Genomic DNA, 18141 nt, shown 5'->3' with positions numbered 1-18141 from the left:
ATGATTTTGGGGTGTGCTCAGAAATCTGGCTCTTGCTCCACCTTTATGCTTTCTTGCAAGTATTGTTTGGAGTCTTGCCACTAAATAACAGCAGATACTTAGCATGAAGACAGAAATGGAAAAGAAACACAGAGGTTCAAAAAAGACATTATTTGGACTTAACTGTATGCTTGAAATAAGTGTTAAGTATGTGTTGCAACATTGTCTTGAGTATGCACTGGTGCTGAACCACTTTCCTGCCCTTAAGGCTTCTGGTCATGAAATCTGAAGTTGTGTAAATATAAGCAGCTATGTAAGCAGAAACCCTTGGAATCTTTTCTACCAATTATTTTGAACCAGAATATTCAAGAGTTGCTAAAATAATACTAGTTTCCATTAAATGTGAGAGAAACAGTTGCATGGTTGGTTCCTGTATCCCTGGGTGCATCACACAAATAGCCTGGGCTGGGCAGGCAGCTTCTGACCTTGTCTTCCTCCCATACTGATACTGTTTGTCCTTGGAGTGATACACACACGGGTGGGATATCCAGTTCAAACATTTAGATTGCTGATCCAGTAGGCTCCCAGATTTGCTGATGTTGAAATATTGATGTAGACTAATGACTGCCTGGCCCTTTTCCAGTAAGTCATTTTTCCTGGGTAGTTTTTTGTTTGTTAGTTTGTTTGGCTTGGGGTTTTTTTTTTTGTGTTTTGTTTTGTTTTATTTGTTTGTTTTTGGTTTTTTTTACCAGTTCCAGGATTGGGATCTTTGTGGAAAGGTTTAGCAGATACATAGTACTTCTTCCTGTAATTTTTGTGTATGCTAATATACAAAAGGACTCTGCCTGAGGCAAAGACTACAAAATTAGCTCAAACAGTTTAAATTTGGATCTTTGCTAGAACTGACAGCTTATACTGGAAAAAGTTAGTCTGCCTTCACTGAGGTGACTGATATTCAGTCCTTTTAAGATGGAAATTTACTTGTATCTAAATAAGATTACTTCAATTTGTGGATTATTTAGAAATTTTGTATTATACTCAAATAATCCTGTATCCCCTGAAGTAAGTACCTAAGCAGTGGTCAGAATATCATGTAGCAGAATAATTAGGACTATGGGTTTGCATTTCTAATAAATACAGTTGTACTTGTATATAAGGAAAACATGGCAGGGAAACTAGTGAAAGACACTACAAATTAAAATCCCCAATGTTTTTTTACAAAATTGCTTTACAGATATTTCTTTTGACCTGGACTGCAAATGTCACTGATTTGATCTGTTCTCTAAAGGATCAGTCTACTAAATCAGTGAAGTTTAGCACTTCTTGGTCATAAAGGTGGTTGGTTATGTTGGTCTCACAGCAGTTTCACTCAAGAAAGTATCACCTCGGGCAGCTTGTTAGTAGTTATTGGGAAATAAGAGTAGCATCTCATTGATATAATTCATATGAGCAATCATGTTATCTTCCAGTCTAACTATCAAGACACAGAAGTAACTTTCTAGTAGCCTGTAACTTTTATGCATAGATTAAAACCTTGACCCTGATGACAGTGAGAATATCCATACAGATCTAATACCATGAGTTATTTTGTGTTCCTAACCATAGCAAGTCATTGTTTAAAGGAGAAGTTGGTGCTGTTTTGACATGGAGTTAGATACTTCTGCTTTTCAAAAAGATCAGGCTAGTTTGGTTTTGTTGTTTCCCCCACTTTCTCAGGAAAGGCCTATGGGGATGTATTTAATTTCTTTTCATTTCTGATTTTCCAAATTGCCTGAGACTTGTTCCTCAAGGCTCAGAAGGTGCCTCTTGAACTGTCAGCTGCACACATAATCATGGCATTGTGTTACTCACAGTAATGGTTTCTCCATCAGGGGCTTCCAACAACCAGGAGCAGTGATTCATGTTGCTGTAAGGCTCTGGGTAGTTAGGACTTGAGATAAATCCACTTTCACCTGACTGGATACCACCGCATGCTGAAGAAAAAAGGTAACATTTCAATACAGTTTAGGAACTGAACACTATAACCTGATGACTGGAAGATTATTCAGCTTGTATTAGTACTGAGATATATTTAAGTTAGACTGATGTAGGTAAGAATGAACAATTTATCTGGGAAGAAACAAGTTTTAATATCTTTGTCATTGAACAGAGAGTAAACAGATGCAATGACCTTGAAACTGTGTACATATTCTGATCCTTAATGTAGCTCTGCAAAACTTTTGCCAGCTGACACTTTAGAGCTGCCTCTTCCACTTTATCTTCTGTTTATTTATCTCGGTCTCCTATGCAAACCAGTGCCATTCTTGGACCAACACAATCAAGTCAAAAGCTTGCTGATGTGTCTAAGTAAGCACCAAGGCTAATTTCACTGATATGGCTTTAAGCAGATTTCAAAATGAGTGCAAAGGTTCCACCATCAGAATTCATTTCAGTCACGCTAGCACTCTGGAGGCCTATTTGAAGTAAGTCCAACTTGGCTGGTGTTACCTGTTACATCCCTATTCCCAAGAGCAACCAGCTGTTCTGAGTGTTGCACTGCATTGCAAAAAGTCAAATGCAGGTCAGGGACTAGGAAAAGTGAGGCAGATAATAAATCTGGAAGTTCAGTTGCTAGCATGTGTTTGCTTTATATGGATATAAATAGTGTCAGGCGCTGTGTCATTTTTTATGATCTTTTTGAGAGCTGAAGCCACAGTGTGAATTCTCAGTATTACCAAATGAATGGCAACTTTCCCCGGAAGCATCTCAGCCAGCAAGGACACCATTCTATTAAGCCATTTACCTTCAAACATATAATGAGCCAAGAATCCTTTATCTGCTGTGTTTTCATCACTCACAAAGTGTACCCAGATCTGGGGGGCTGCTATGACCAGAGGCACAGATGGTGCAGCCTGACCACAAAGCCTGGCTATTAGCTCTCCATCAGCATCCCCTGAGAAAAGAAATTAAAAAAAAATACACATTTTTAATCCTAGGAACTACAATAACACCAAAGAATACATATGGCAAAGTGCATGTCATTTTGTTTTGACTAGAAAATAGAGAAAAGTACATGCCATGCATAATAACTGATTTTTAATATGGGTATAGGTAGAGTGCTGCAGTTCATTGCTGGGAACCAAATCTCAGAAAGGAAGTTTTCCAAGATGTGTTAGTAATCCTTTTCATATCTTAGGCTCCTTTTCTGTCTGCCATCCTGCACACTCCCATTTTGTAAGACTCAAACCATTCCAAACCACACAGTGTCCCAAACTGCAGATGTTTTGGGAAAACACAGTGGGAAGAGATGGCCCAAGGACGTGATTGCATATCAAGCCTATGTGTTTGTGAAATCCTCATTCAAGTTTTTGAGTTATCTACCATATAGCATTGTCCTTCATCAATGAACAATCTGTCAATACTGTATTAATTTAGGGTATCTCCTTCCTAGGAAACTCAACATACTGCCCTCTGTCTAGCAAAAAACACCCCAAAATACCTGCATTTTCAATAATCATTGAAATCTAAATAGGAACATACTGCACAGGCAGTTATACTTTTGTGACACTGAATATTTGCTCATGTTGGTGTAAATTCTTATCCATCATACTGGTTGAAGCATCACTTTGTTTATTACTGATCTATTCTCAGGATAAGGAAAATAAGAGTAGTAGTGTTCCTCAAAACACCCAGGCAATCCCATTCCTTTTTGCTTCTCTAATAATAGCAGGCTAATGATCTCAGAAATCTCTGTTCAAAAGCAATCCTGTGCTCCATGCAGAACTGCAGGCTGTTCTACTGAAAAAGGCAGCAGAGGTGGAGGGGGAAACTTTGGGCTCTCTCCAAAGCCCTTCCACACTTATTCCAAATAACATGGCTTAGTAACCTCATCTTTGTCATATGGAGTGACACAGCCACCAGTTGAAATGTCTTGAAGTGCGAGGACAAAGATAAAAGGTGACATATAATAAAATTCTATTAATACAAATTACACAGAGTTATGCTAAAACCTGTCTTGTGAACATCAACTAAAAATTATGAGCTGTACAAGGAGAAGATGTTAATGAAAAATTACAGTTTGGGAAGAATAAAAAATAACTACTTTTAGCATTAAAATATGAAGTGTACTTTTGCTTTTTTTGCACTTCTTACAAGGTGATTAATTTTGTGACATATGTGACCCAGGTTTTTCATTCTGTACAGTGTGAAAAGTGACACCAGTCATTGCTTTAATGAATGGCCAGCTGGCAAGAGATCTAGACTGCTGATAAACAGAAAATGTAAACAGAAAGATTGTGATATAAGACTTGGTTCAAACTGAAGGGAATGGTATGAAAGAACAAGTCTTCCACAAAAGCTACAGGTTAGGAGTATATTTCACTGTAGCAATGTTCTCAGCTGTAGTACCATGTGCAGACTACATGCATATGCCTGGTAATTTATAACTTAGTATGTAGCCTTGCCCTGATAAATTTGAAATATCTATTTTATCTTGGGTTTTTTTGGGGTTGGGGTTTTTTTTGTTTTGTTTTTTTGTTTTTTTTTTCTTAGATTGTATACTTCTCAGTGAATACAAAAGGTCAATTCTGTCTTCCTTTTTTTTTTTTTGACTCGGTATCAATTAAGTGTATTTCATGGATAACTCCAAAGAGTTTTACACATCTCTGCTTCATTTGGCATTTCTCAGGTTACTTAGTGTTGGATAGGACCTCTCCCCAAATTCCTATATGCTGTGTCAAGTGTTTTAAGAAGCACCTGCCTGCCTTTAGTGATATTCTGCTCTATTTGAATCTCAGTGCTCATCAGTTGTTACTTGTTAGCATAGACAGAAGAATCAAGGCATTCTGCTTTTGACACGAGTCTTGTTGTGAAACAGCATATCCATTAATATGGCAAAAATCAATTTTACAATTTAGATAACAAAACTGTAGAGCACAACAAGACTACATTTTTTCCTCATTCCTTTGACTGTATTGCCTGGAGGCCTGAGGTTCACGATACAGTGAGAGCAGTGAACCAATGAGTAACAGACCAGATATATTTAATTCTTATATTCCTCTGAGTTCTCCTGCTATGATTTCCCAGCTCCATTGTAAATGTGGGAGGGAACTGTTAGGCTATGCAGTTATGCATACTTTGGCTCTACACAGGACAGCCCAGTGCTACACAACTGAGAGTGCTTGTTCAAATAAATGCAAATAAGGATGTGACAGATTCCTGCTCTTCCCTCCCCCATTACCTTTCAGAAATGTTTTTCTGGTAAATTAGATCCTGCTCTCTCTGGGACTAACAGATACAGCTTCTCAGTGAAGAAGACAGCTGGAGCTTTCATACTACTCTTGGCATTAGCTGAGTGACTTTTGTATGACATTTCCAGTTGCTAGATCTTGGGGATAGCTAAAGATACTTAAGTATGCAGAGACATTACTGGTGCATTAATTCTGTGATTGTTTTCCTTTTAAATGCTTTCATCTGTACTTTGTGATGCATTCTCACAGGAAATATGGATTTGTTTTTGGAGAATCATCTTATAGAGTGCAAAAGTGGGATATGAAGTGGGTATGCAGTCCAGGGTCTATGAATAATTAAAGCATATTTTAGTCTACTCCTGCCGTCTCTGGAGGTGGTTTAGGAGCAGAAAGAGAATGGGTTCAGGACCAAATAAATTGTTTTGATGACTCCAATTTCTCCTGACTGCCATCTTTCAAAGCAGATGAGGTAAAATTCATATTTTTCCTTGTAAAGAGAGATTCAGGCTTGTATAGCAAGCACCAAAACAATTTAAGTCCCCAAAAGACCTATTCAGTTTTCCATTTTCTCTGAAAGAGAGGGTGACCAAATCGATGCATTCGTTCCTCAGTTAGTGCAATCTTCCTACTTGTCTAGGAAGCAACATGGAAGGCATGCATGTGAACAGCCTCTCAAATGTACAGCTCCTACAACACTCACTCTCTGCAAATACATATGAACAAGATTTGGCACAAACACAATTGTAAAACCAGAATCTGGATAGGCTTTATCCATTCTCCTGGTGAACATACAAACCTATTCGTAACTCTAGGTAGTCATACTGGCAGTCCTGGTGATATTCCAAGTGGAAATCCTCAAAAGACAAATATATAGATGAATTATAGTGGGAAGGGTTTTCAATAGTCCATTCGCAGTTCAGATTACTCGTGTAATTTCTGATGCCATCATAACCAGGAGAAGAGAAATTCCCACCTGCATATCCCATCAGAGCTCCACCACAAACTGCAAAAACAAAATATAAATGATTTTAAAATAGTAATAACACTTACATGAGGAGAAATCTTGCCCCTGTTTATTCAGACATACATCAGCAAACATATGTGCTGATTAGAACAAAAATTTTTCTATCTTCTTCCTTTTTTATACTTTATTGCTGAGTTGAAGAGAATTCTTGCCTAGTTCTCTGGAATTCACTGGCATGTCTTTAAAAATACATGCATAAAGCAAAGAAAAAAAATTTATGCACAGTATCAAATAAAGTATTCGGCAGCACCATCAATACAACAAGCACTCATTAAAATTTTGATAAAATCCTACTGCAGCTCCAGTTCAGTATTGCCCAGACCTGCCCATTACCTAATTTTAGACTCAAGAGATTTTTCAGGAATGTAACCTCAAGAGCAGTACACTTATCCTATGGTAGGATGCTTAAGGGGGAGTTAGAAAATCAAGTTCAAAAGACTCAAAGCTGCAGTAGTAGTAAGGTTCTGCCAGTGCCTCCTCTCTGGAGGCTGAGCTTGCAAAAGTAGGTTAGCTGCACTCTTTCACAAGCTACAATAAATTAACTACCCCCTTGAGTAATAAGGAAGCACTTGAATTATTCATTTTCTCTATGGCACCATGTTTTTTGCATCTTCTCATGGAATTAGGCCACTTCAGACCATCTCTTACTCAATACTAAGTACAAACCACTAAATCAGTAATGAGATTGAGGACTCTGATCCATAACAGAGGTTGCTCTTCTCTTTGAAGTTTGACATAACAAGTACATGAAGTCTAGAGGTTCCCCATTTTTTAAAATTCTTTTATCTAATTAAAGATAGATACGTAAAACCATCAGGGGTTTAAGAGAGAGAAAAAAAAAAGGTAACAGAGATTTTTTATCTCTTTAGGCAATTTTTTTACATGTGCCAGTACTTTACGTATGAAACAACATACCAAAGATCAATCAATTTAAAAACACACACTACCTGCATCTTCACTAGATGTGTATGAGGCACTGAAACCTCTGCTTGCACGGGATATATCTGTCACCAGAATGACTTTCATTGTGTTTCCAGAGGATTTTACTTCAGTGCCTGGATTTACCTCACCACACAGCTTGGCCAGCCGAGGAGAGTTCTGTCTGAGGCCATTGTAAACCTATTGGGTCAAAATAAACTCTTATGAAATCATAATATAGTCTTACAAGTATCCCCTCTATCATTTAACAGTGCTTCAGATCTTTAATACAAGGTTCATTGATAACTCCCCCAATATGTTAGTTCCCAAATCTACTAAAAATCTCAGAACAAACTTCAATTGCCTTGAGTGGATGAGACCCAGACTATTCTTTTATTGGGAAAAATACTGTATTTCAGTTCAATATTTATATCTTCAATCACTTCATAATACCAGCTACTGCTAATATTAATTAATTTAAATGATTCTCTTCGTATTCTTGTCAAAGCCAACATCGGCCTTTTCAACTTCTCCTTCAAAGTACCAATTGCTGGTGGGCATTTTTGATTAATTCAAACATTTCACTTTTTGATGATCCAGAGATATTTTGCTCAGTTTCTTTTATGCAGCCTTTAGCCAAGGAGTCAATTTCCTTCTCTATATTATTATCTCAGAAATGTAAGTGAGGCAGAAATTATGTTTCCCGCTGAGATTTGGAACATGTTAGAGTGTCAAAGGCACAAAAGCTGGCAGGACAGAGTTTCCTTTAAGAAAGCATTACTTCATTAATCAATAAAAAGCCAGCTCCCCATGGTCTGTCTAAAGCATCTGTGAAGAAAAACAAGGGAAACTTCATCTACAAATCACAAAGGAGAGTTTGTGCATGGACTAGCTTCTGATCATGCTAAAACTAATTCCTGTGTTTGCACTGCTCACCTCAACAAATGAGAAACTATGCTAGAGCTCCCATTCTTGCAGTTTCATAGAAGAATTGTATTTCTGAGGTATTTGTACATCTGACCAGGTCCAATTCTGTGTGCCATGTTTGATTTATTTCTTTTTTTCACTAAATATCTGAAAATCTAAAATAACCACTATCTTTTTGTAGATGAGAGGTGTTAAAAGAGGTAGGATTTCATGGGGCTCCCCAATCTTTCTTTCAGAATATGCAAGGTCCAACCCAGTAGCAGCCCTTTGTTGCAATCTCTATGCTTTTCTCTCTCCATTTTTTTTTTTTTTTTTTAATTTATAACAATAGTAAGAACAGCAATAACAACCTTCAGAGTCAAGATACCTGCAACTGACTGATGGGCTTTTTGGCCACAGAAAAGAGACAGTGAAATCTTTCAAAAAACCCAGAAATTTTTTCATAACTGATAGAGCTAATTTCAATAATTTCTTCAAATACTCTCCTCTGCCTGGACAACAATTTCAACATTTCCTTACTCTAAAACAAGCAGATGACTTCAGACACTCTACAGAGCTGACTTTCTCTCACTTATCTATTGATAAATTATGATTTGTCTTAAAACCAGATGTAGAACTATAAATGACATTTCAGCTCTTTTGAGTCGATTAGTGGTTCATAAAGGGATTAGGAAGACTATTTTCTGCTCAGGGCCCTTCCAGCTCAGTACTCACAGCCACATAATCTAATGAGCACCTCCAGTGTTCTTCAGTTTTCATATCATTAAAGATTAGAGTCACACGTCGGCCTTCTTCCACTGTGATCCTCCATTCACACACACGATTATGTGGGTATGGATTGGGATAGTTGGGAGAAGTAAATGTTCCAACAGAGGCAGTAAAATCCCCACCACATTCTGAAATATCCAAATATTGGGACACTTTTTAGAGTAAAGCATTGATTATAGACTTACAGAAAAAAACCCCACAACAGTAATGCAACAAGAAGACATTGTGACAGGTTAGTTTGATATGTCTATCCTTTCATATGTTTGTCTTGACAGATAAGTTCCTTCCAGTTTTTATCACCCAGCTATAAATACAGTTGGATACTAACTGAACATAGAAGCTCCTTGTAGTCTAATTATTAGTACTCCCTTTTCCAAAGGGCTCATATCAGGTTTCAAAAGCCTGAATGACCCACAAGGCTTTGATAGCAAATGATATAAGCCTTCCACTGTCACAGGACAGAGATATTTCAGCCTTCATGATGACTGTCCCTTATCTCAGTCCCTTTCCTTGTGCTCACAGACTCCTGCATAATAGTCTAATCTCTGTATGCACCTCCATTAAACTTTTGCCAATACAGTTTGTCTTCTGTGGTGGCACGTGGTCCTCAGAGTGGAATAACATTCTTTTGGAGTTTATTTCCTCCTCTGTTATTTTATTGCAGAAGCAAACACAAAGAAAAATGAAGGATTAAACTGAGCTTTTAAATGAGGTGGAAGGAGTTAAGAGTTGTCAGGAGGTTTTCAAGACTACTGCTGCCAAGTATTTCTAAAAAAGCATCCATATTTTGGCAGGACTAGCATTACATGGGTACCATAGAATATAAAAGAGAAATATGAAGCAGGAATCTCTACATCCTTAGACCTGATCAGAGCAGCTCTTTGAAGGCATTGTGCACAGGGCAAGATGCAATGAGCACAAAGTGAAACACATAACATTCCATCTGAACATATGAAAACGTTTTTCACCATGAGAGTTGCTGGACACTGGAATGGGCTGTCCAGGGAGGTTTTGGAGTGTTTGTCCTGGGAGACATTGAAAACCTGACTGGCCACAGTCCTGGACAGCTTCATCTGCTTGGCTCTGCTTGAGCAGAGGCATTTAGAATACTTCATCTCCAGAGGTCCCTTCCAACCTCAGAGGCACTGCAGTTCTGTGATTCCACTTCAAATCTATCAGTTAAAACCTATTTGGTTTAGGGACATTTACTGATACCACTCACCTCAGAGGGACAGAATAACATAAAGGAAAAACACAGGATTTCTTTATGCATATTCCTTATGAGGGGAGGATCTGTTAGGGCACCCATGGACTGATTGCTGGAGTGTGTGAGGCTGCTTTAATGTGAGACATGACACTGATGGCAACATTCACTATAACAGGAAACTTCTTTGCCTCTCCAAGTTTCAGCCTGGCTGACTAGTGAGCAGAAAGCTCAGGTTCATTCATGCTTGCCCCAGAGTTTAAATTTAAGAGCAAATACACACCACTCCAAGAACAAGTGACCTGCAATGTGTGCTGTATTAGTGCAATGACAATCTGTGGTATTTGCTGCTCCCCTGAAAGCAACATGCAGCCTTAGAAATCCAACCTTCACTACTGGAATCGAAGCGCAGTCTGAATCCTCGGGCATTGACTGATCCATCAGTGACAAACTTGACATAAGCAAAACTGTCAGAAGTGTCCACAGCATCAGGGAGGGTATTACCACAATACCTGCCCAAAAAATTTCCTGAAAAAATCAAATACAGAAAAACAGGTTTATATTAATATGTTATAAAGATTTGTATCACAGACTACTTTCCAATTTAAGTGCACAGGAAGCAGTAAGGTAGCAAAATCAAGTTATTGATGAAAAATAGGGTTTTGTCTTTGCTTCAGCAAAGAAGCAGACAGAAATTCTGCATATTGAAAAGGATCAGTTTGGGGGGCTTTTTTACACAGCAAATGCTTTCAGAAACCTCTAGTAAGGTTTCATAGCAGTATCAGGGAAGGGAAGACAAACACTGAAAAAAATTCTCAGACCAGTAGCATTGTATTCTCGGATCTCCAGGAAGTCATTTGTGCACGCGGAGGAGTTTTGAATATCTAGGCCTTCTAGTCTGATGGTAAGATAGTGGCCCCTGGGACCCTGCAGAAACCATTCACACTGCAAGTTGTCTTGATATGGAAGCTCTGGATACCCCATGCTTTCAATGATGCCAGTTTGTCCTACCACTGTTCCTCCACAGGGAGCTGCAAAAGGAAGAACACTGGTTGACTGAAGGACCTCACAGAGATGACCTTTCTCCTAAACAAGACTTAAAGCTAAGGAACAACTGACTTGTTAGGAAACTATGATAATAAATCAGGAACTGTCTTCCAGTTAAAAATCTTTCACATTCTCCTTCTAGTTCAACCATTATGTTGTGTTGGGTTTTTTTTCACACAACCCCTGCCATTGCAAGCATCCCTTCTTCTCTGTCATATCTCATATTAATTTGAATAAACGCACAGATTTCAGGGCCTATAGCCAATCTCTACACATGGCCATATTTACTAGAAAATCTTGTATCATGTAATTTTAAAGGAATCTAGTTTGCTTAATGAGGATCTAAATTTTTAAATGTTCTGTCTCTGAAACTAATTTCTCTGTGGTACCTGAGAACATGAATTCATAAAACTAAGGCTTACAGAAAATAATATGCCCAGTTGGAATTCAGTGAATTTTACAGTGTATTCTGTTTGCCCGCTATTTACAATCCTTTTGTGGCAATAACAGTTCTGTTCTTACTGTCTGCTCTGCTGAGTGATTAGTGTTTTCTTCCAGGGTGACTGACATACAGCTGAGATACTGTGAATCTGTTATGGATAAATATGAATTCTGGCTGTGTATACTAACAATTTTTTCTTGACAGTTGCTTGAGTTTTTCACATTCTGAAATATAACACCACACAATATTGGCATGTTTGAGATACAAAACAACCAGCAAAATTCTGTGTAAAGCAGTATAGTCCATACTTTGCCTTTGACAAATCAACAGTTCCAGACATACGTATAGAAGTGATACTAACAGATGCTGTTCTTTGCAGTTTTCTTTAATTATTAACATTATCAAAACCAAAAAGTAGCCTATTTCTGAATCAGAATAAAGCCAATTTTTTATATAATTTTAAAAGTTTGCTAATGCTTTCTAGTCCTGTTTTTGGATCTTAAGAGAAAAACAATTTTGAATAATTTCTTTTCCTAGCTGACAAACAATGGTTCTTGCTGATTGTTCTTTTTTTCAGTCCATTGTTGTGCTGCCCTTGTTTGTCTAGCACCGTTGTTATAAAATGATTTACATTTAGATACCTCCAAATCTGTTCTTCTCCTGACAGCTCCCAGCTTATCATTGCATTCCCCTTCAGGATCCCACTCATAAAAGTGACACTAATTTTGCATGCTGAAAATCAAATCCTGTTACATGATTTTATCCATGTTGACTTCTTTTTCTACTGTCCCTTTGATAATTGTCTTTACAAGAGGTTATCCACTCTTCATTTCCACTCCTGCAGATCTGGGAGCATACTCCTATTCCTATGTTGATAATTTTCACCTCTTGCTAGGTGCAGAACATGCTGATGTTAACCCACATAATGATTCTGATGCCTTAGCAGTCCACCTCATAGGCATGATTTAAGTCCTATTACAAAAGCCTAACACTTGAGAGCAAAATCTGTAAAATCAGGGAAACTGATAAATGGAAGCATTACCGATAGAATATTTAGCATTGAATCCCACATGTGTGGCACTGCTGTCAGACCTGAACCTCAGGTACATGACAGCTCCTGAGGATCTCTGTGAGCCTGGCATCAAACCTCCACACAGCTTGGCAATGATGGGGGCAGTGGAGTCAGCACCGTTGCGTAGCTCTAGGTAACTGGAAGTGCAACTGGGAGAAGAGAGAATTTTCTGTTCAGTATAGCAGTAGTAGTTTGAAGTAATTTCAGTAATGTGCACAAAGCCATGAATCTATAGTGAATTAGATCAGTTTCCACATGCAGTGACCAGGATAGAATCATCAAGTTCATAATCAATTATAGTTAATTAGTACTTGAATCAAAAGAGGCACTAGAAACATTAAGATTCATCCCTGTACCAGTCTATGATCAGTTCTGACAGAAGCAAGTCCTGGAAAGAGGTATGAACAGGACTGATTAAGTAGTTGTGTCCACCTCTACAATAGTTTTTTGGCAGCATTCAGATGCAGCAGATGTTCCCTATTAAGTCTCATTGATGGCTGTTGAGTTAAGAAATAGATATAAAACAGATGAAGGGAGTAAAGATTCAAATCTGGGCATTTACAAAGGAGGGCACAGAAAGATCCAAAATATCTTAACTGGAAACTTTGCCTTCAGGATGGTGAAGTGTCCTGGGAAGCCAGAGTGAAAAGACACCTTTGGGATTCTCCACCCTATATAATTTTTTCCAGAGTCTCAGAGGTTTTCCAGGTGAGGCTCACCTTTAATGTATAAGGGTCCAGCCTCAAATCCATGAATTTACATCAGCTGGAAACCAGCTCTGTTTTATGATTTGTGCAGGGGGTTCAAAACATGTAGACTCATTGCCAATCAGCAGACAGGCAATGGAGAAGGGAGACAAAGTGTTATGGTGGTAATCCATTGGGTTTAAAAGAGCCTAATCAATCATTCTAAATGATTGACAATCTAAATATGAAAGGATGAGAGGGCACAGATTATACAGAAAGCACCTCTCTACTATGGATGCTTCCTCTCTGTTAATTTCTGTCTAACTCTGTTAATTTTCTAACTACTTTTGATTGCAAATCTGGAAGAACGCTCTGGGAGGAATTAGAGAAAGTAAAAGGGAAAGAAGAATCAGAACGAAGTCTCTGAAGAAACACAGGAAAAATGTGAATGTATACTTTGGTGAAGGTTCAATGTAAAACTGATCTTCAAATTGCAGTTCAACTGCACGTCCCTCAGGAGCATTTATGGTCCAGATACAGTCAGCATGAGGGGGATAATTGCTTGGATAGTTGGGGGAAGATGTATATCCACTGGGGTTGAAATCATTGATATAAATATTCCCTCCACAAGCTGGGAAAGAAAAGATCACAAATAAAAACCAATGTGTTAAGGAAATGGGTGAGGCATCAAAAAATGAGTCTGTATCACTATATCCCAACACAATTTCCTTTTGGTGCTCTATAATTACCTAAAAAAATTACGCATTTTACTTTACATTTGCTCACTGTGATAAAACATTTTAATGCAGTAGAATCCTATGTTTCTGTCCTCCTGCTTTTCTGTCCTCCTGCTTACCTAACCTTCCTCAATTTCAAATGTTCAGGCCCCTGAATTAAATTATTAGTTCTCCCCTGGTCTGCTTCTATACCAAGAAGGAAAAATCTTTCTTGCCTTGTCCTTACCCCAATTCCTGAGAGTCAGAAAGCTTGCAAACCAGACTCATCAATGCCTCTGTGACTCATTCCCCACTTCTGCTTTTCAAAAATTGAAATGTCTGTTTGAGATAATAATTAATGTATGAGGAATGCCAGTCAGAGCAAATATGAGGATTTTTTCAGGTCCTTTGTACTATAAACTTTTCTTTATTTTGACCACAAAACTTTCTGTTAAAGTAGCCCCAGTATGTTCTAGCAATACTGGTTTAACCAGCATTTTATTCAAGTTTTATAAATTGAAGTACTAGAAATACTACTGTACAGATTCATCCATTCCTTTGATGAATCCCACACAATAATGCTAAGAATGATTCTTTGTGGCAGAAAGGGAAAGTAGGTAGAAAACAAGCACTTAAAAAGTTGAGTAGCTTGCATGGTTAAGTTACATGTCTCCAGGTATCTTAAGTGGCATAAAGTAGAAGAGCTGCACATACCAAATCCCTGATTTATCCCAGGGACCTGAGTCTCTATTTTTGTAATTAGCTCTGGTAGGCACTGATATTTTCTCAACTAAGAATAAAACTTGGGAGAAATGTTACCACCTTTCTAGACACACTAGACTAAATAATTTCTAACATCATTTAGCACTTGCACTGGGTTCATGGCTTGGCTTTGTGAACAAAGATTTATGACTGCACTGGGTACAGTATGTTCAAAATTCTGTTCATGTTTCCAGGTTTTTTTCCTTTCCTGCATGAATTTTGAACACTTCTTCCTAACTGTAACTTCCTAATTAACCCTGCTAAAGGGTTTCAAATAAGTTTTGGGTTTTTTTAATTTTAATATCTCAGTGTTCTGAGACATGGAGCTGGCTATCTTTAAAAAGAAGAAATTTGAGAGTAGGATCAGAAGTCTTTTACTAAAGAAGGAAACAGTGCATTTTCGCAGGCATCTGATTTTACCAGGGTTGGGACAGTAAGAACCTCCTTTAAGAGAGCAAACTCCCAAGTTGTATCTATTGAGTTGCAGAATGTAAGTTTGTTTCCTAGACTTACCTAGACTCTTAGCCTCGTATTTCAGTTTGAATCCTTGACCCTCATTTATGCCATCAGAAATGAAGTGGACAAACAGTTGATTGTCTGTGGTGTACATGGTAGAGATGGAGCTGCTTCCACAAAACCGTCCGTTCTGTCTTCCAGATGCCAAAGGTGGAGCAGCATTATCTAACCCATTCCTCAGCTAGAAGAAGAGAAATTGCTAATGTCACTCAAGCAAAATGTAAATTTTGAGCACACATCATCTTAATTGAAAACAATAACATAGTGACTAATTAATGAACAGCAATAAATAAGAGAGAGAAATAATCTCTGTGGTATTTCTCTTAGGTGTTTCCACACCTTGATGACCTAGCTTTCTTTATTGACACTGAAGTCTGTAAGATTCAATAGTTTTAACAGCTTTAAGGATTTTGTACCCTAGCCAGTAACCTCACCTCTACATAATCTCCAAGGTTGCAGGAAGTATCCTCACTCTGAACCTGGAAAGGCTGTTCAAAATGGACAGCAATGATAAATCCAGGGGTTACCACTACATGCCAGGAACAATTCAGATTAGGAGCATAGTCTTGAGGGTAGTTGGGGGTTGTTATCACACCACTGCCTGTGTGCAAAAAGCCTCCACAACCTGAGAACAAGGAGTTGAAACAAAGACAAAAATATTAACATAAGCTCTTCACACATTAATTTAGTGAAAAACTCCTAAAAGGAAGATGTGACAGGTAAATTGTGGCAGATGCTGGACCAAGTTGTGAAGAGTAGAAGGGCATAGAGCGATGCACATAATGAAAGACCTCCTACATACAATATAGGAGGCTGTAAGGTGACACACAGCAAACATCTTGACAGTGAGACTCAGCTCTCAGACTTAACAGATGAGTAAGCAGGCAGCCATGCCAAGGACCTCCCATGGCATGAGCATAGTGTTACACTGCCTGAGTACATTGCTTCCAACCATGGACTTAACCACTTCCACCTACACAAGCTGACAGTCAGAAAAACTTTCCCTGGCTGCCTGTTGTTATTATCACACCTTTCACGGTGCCTCAACCCATTCAGGAACCTCTTAGCATGCCATGGTACATGTGGGAGGAGTGCCACTGAAATTTCCTGCTGGAACTGACACAGCTCTCTGCATCTGTCTATGCTTTGAGTCATTTGTTTCCCTCTCTTAGTTGGGCATTCTTTCACTCTTTGGCTGAGTTGTTATAAACTTAGGCATACACTTTTCTTACTTCTGAAAAGTGACTTATCTGGTTGAATCATATTTGTTCCACTATGTCACTGAGAAAGTAGCAAATTTTACCTTTGTGGAGTCAGATCTTTATTAATGTATATTTATGAGACGTGGACAACTTGTCTATGTGACTAATTAGGTAGACTGTAGGCACCTGTTGAAAATGAAGGTCTTTTGTTTCCTTACCCCATTGCCAGCAGCAAGGAAGACATTTATCTGGGGTAGAAGAGAAACAAATCTTACTTTTCTGATAAGAGGCATTAAACCCAGCTCCACTGACACTTGCATCTGACGTGAAGTGGATGAACATTGCCTCTCCAGTTGATCTTATTGGGCCAGGAGGTTCTCGTCCACACAAAGTAGCCAGGACTGGAGAAAGACTAGTGTCTCCTGAGATCAAAAGAAGATATGTTAGTGTTGAAACCAAATTAGTTCATATTTGTTTACTGCTGTGGCTCACGCTTTCAGGCAGGTACTTTTCAAGATCTTTAAACCCCTATAGATTGAGAAATATCTTTATAAACCACCAAATATTTTGCTAGGCTTTGCAAGTTTTATTTTCTCTAAGCAAATGTCTCAGCAAAAAGGAAGAATACCCATTTAGAGTGCCCAAGCTCAATGGACCTAAGAATTCCAGATACAGCTATTGCATTTTGTCAGGGTAAGGCAAGATGGGCATCTCACCATCTTGGATAATAAGCTTGTCATAGCTGCATGAGCTGTGAGATTCTATGTCTAGGGCCAGAATATCCAACTCCACAGTAGACCCAGGAGCTCTGATAAGCCACACACAGTCAGCAAAATTTCTGTAATTCATGGGCCAGCCTGGTGAGAAGAGGAATGAAGGTGTTTCTTCAGCTGTTCCAGTCCCTCCACATGCACCTGTCACATACAAGGAGGCAAAAATTAATACATCCTCATTTTAAACTGACCATTCCCATTATAGATTTTAACATGACAGTCCTATAATTGAGCACAATAGGGGCACAGTGATGATGTGTGTAGTCACAGAAGCACATTTCTTCAAGCATTACTTCAGTTTGGACTGGCAGTACAAAACCTGAAAATCCTGACCAATAAGGATTTTCCTGTGCTACAATGATGTGATTTATTTTACCACAAGAAATACCTAGCAAAAGACCTTAGAGCATCTACCAGAGTTTAACATGTTGCATATCAGAAAGATTATGGTTTGTTATGTGCATACATAACTAAAAATACATCAACATTTTAGAGCTTCTTGCAACTGAAGTACTTTTATATCTCAGATGTATGTATAGATCAAGACCAAGTCCTTGCTGCTATATTTAGTAGCTCAGTAAACTGGTTACATATTGCCCCAATCCTGAAAAACACTTAAACCCATTACAAACTGCTACTGTCCTGCAGAGCTGCAGGAATTCTTGATCCAAGAAATCTGCCTTCAGACTTGGAAAGAAGGCAATGCACTATGTCCTAACTTTAGTCTTAACCTCCTCTTGTTGAACTTGCTGAGAGAAAATCAAGTGTACAAGAAGCATACTCCCTCTCCTTCTGGGAACTATTTGTCAGAGGTATATGACTATTCTGAGCATATTCTCTTTGTTTATGAATATTAGATGCATTATATTGAAAGGTT

General features: G+C 38.3%; 1 protein-coding gene across 1 annotated transcript in view; it reads right to left on the bottom strand.

Annotated features, from left to right (window-relative positions):
• The window catches only part of CUBN (cubilin), a 139420-nt gene that overhangs the window by 33530 nt on the left and 87749 nt on the right, over positions 1–18141 (bottom strand). The window contains exons 40-52 of the mRNA XM_008492690.2: positions 17208–17405; positions 16767–16913; positions 15724–15914; positions 15287–15470; positions 13752–13926; positions 12580–12758; positions 10870–11079; positions 10436–10576; positions 8791–8972; positions 7179–7350; positions 6004–6210; positions 2762–2911; positions 1831–1952 (exon numbers count right to left, since the gene is read on the bottom strand). Coding sequence (XP_008490912.2) covers positions 1831–1952; positions 2762–2911; positions 6004–6210; positions 7179–7350; positions 8791–8972; positions 10436–10576; positions 10870–11079; positions 12580–12758; positions 13752–13926; positions 15287–15470; positions 15724–15914; positions 16767–16913; positions 17208–17405 — 2258 coding nt within the window. The remainder of the gene's footprint in view (positions 1–1830; positions 1953–2761; positions 2912–6003; positions 6211–7178; positions 7351–8790; positions 8973–10435; positions 10577–10869; positions 11080–12579; positions 12759–13751; positions 13927–15286; positions 15471–15723; positions 15915–16766; positions 16914–17207; positions 17406–18141) is intronic.

The sequence above is a fragment of the Calypte anna genome, chromosome 2 (assembly GCF_003957555.1).
Source record: "Calypte anna isolate BGI_N300 chromosome 2, bCalAnn1_v1.p, whole genome shotgun sequence".
NCBI lineage: Eukaryota > Metazoa > Chordata > Aves > Apodiformes > Trochilidae > Calypte > Calypte anna.
The sequence above is the reverse complement of the archived record's forward strand: the minus strand, read 5'-3'. Positions and strand labels throughout refer to the sequence as shown.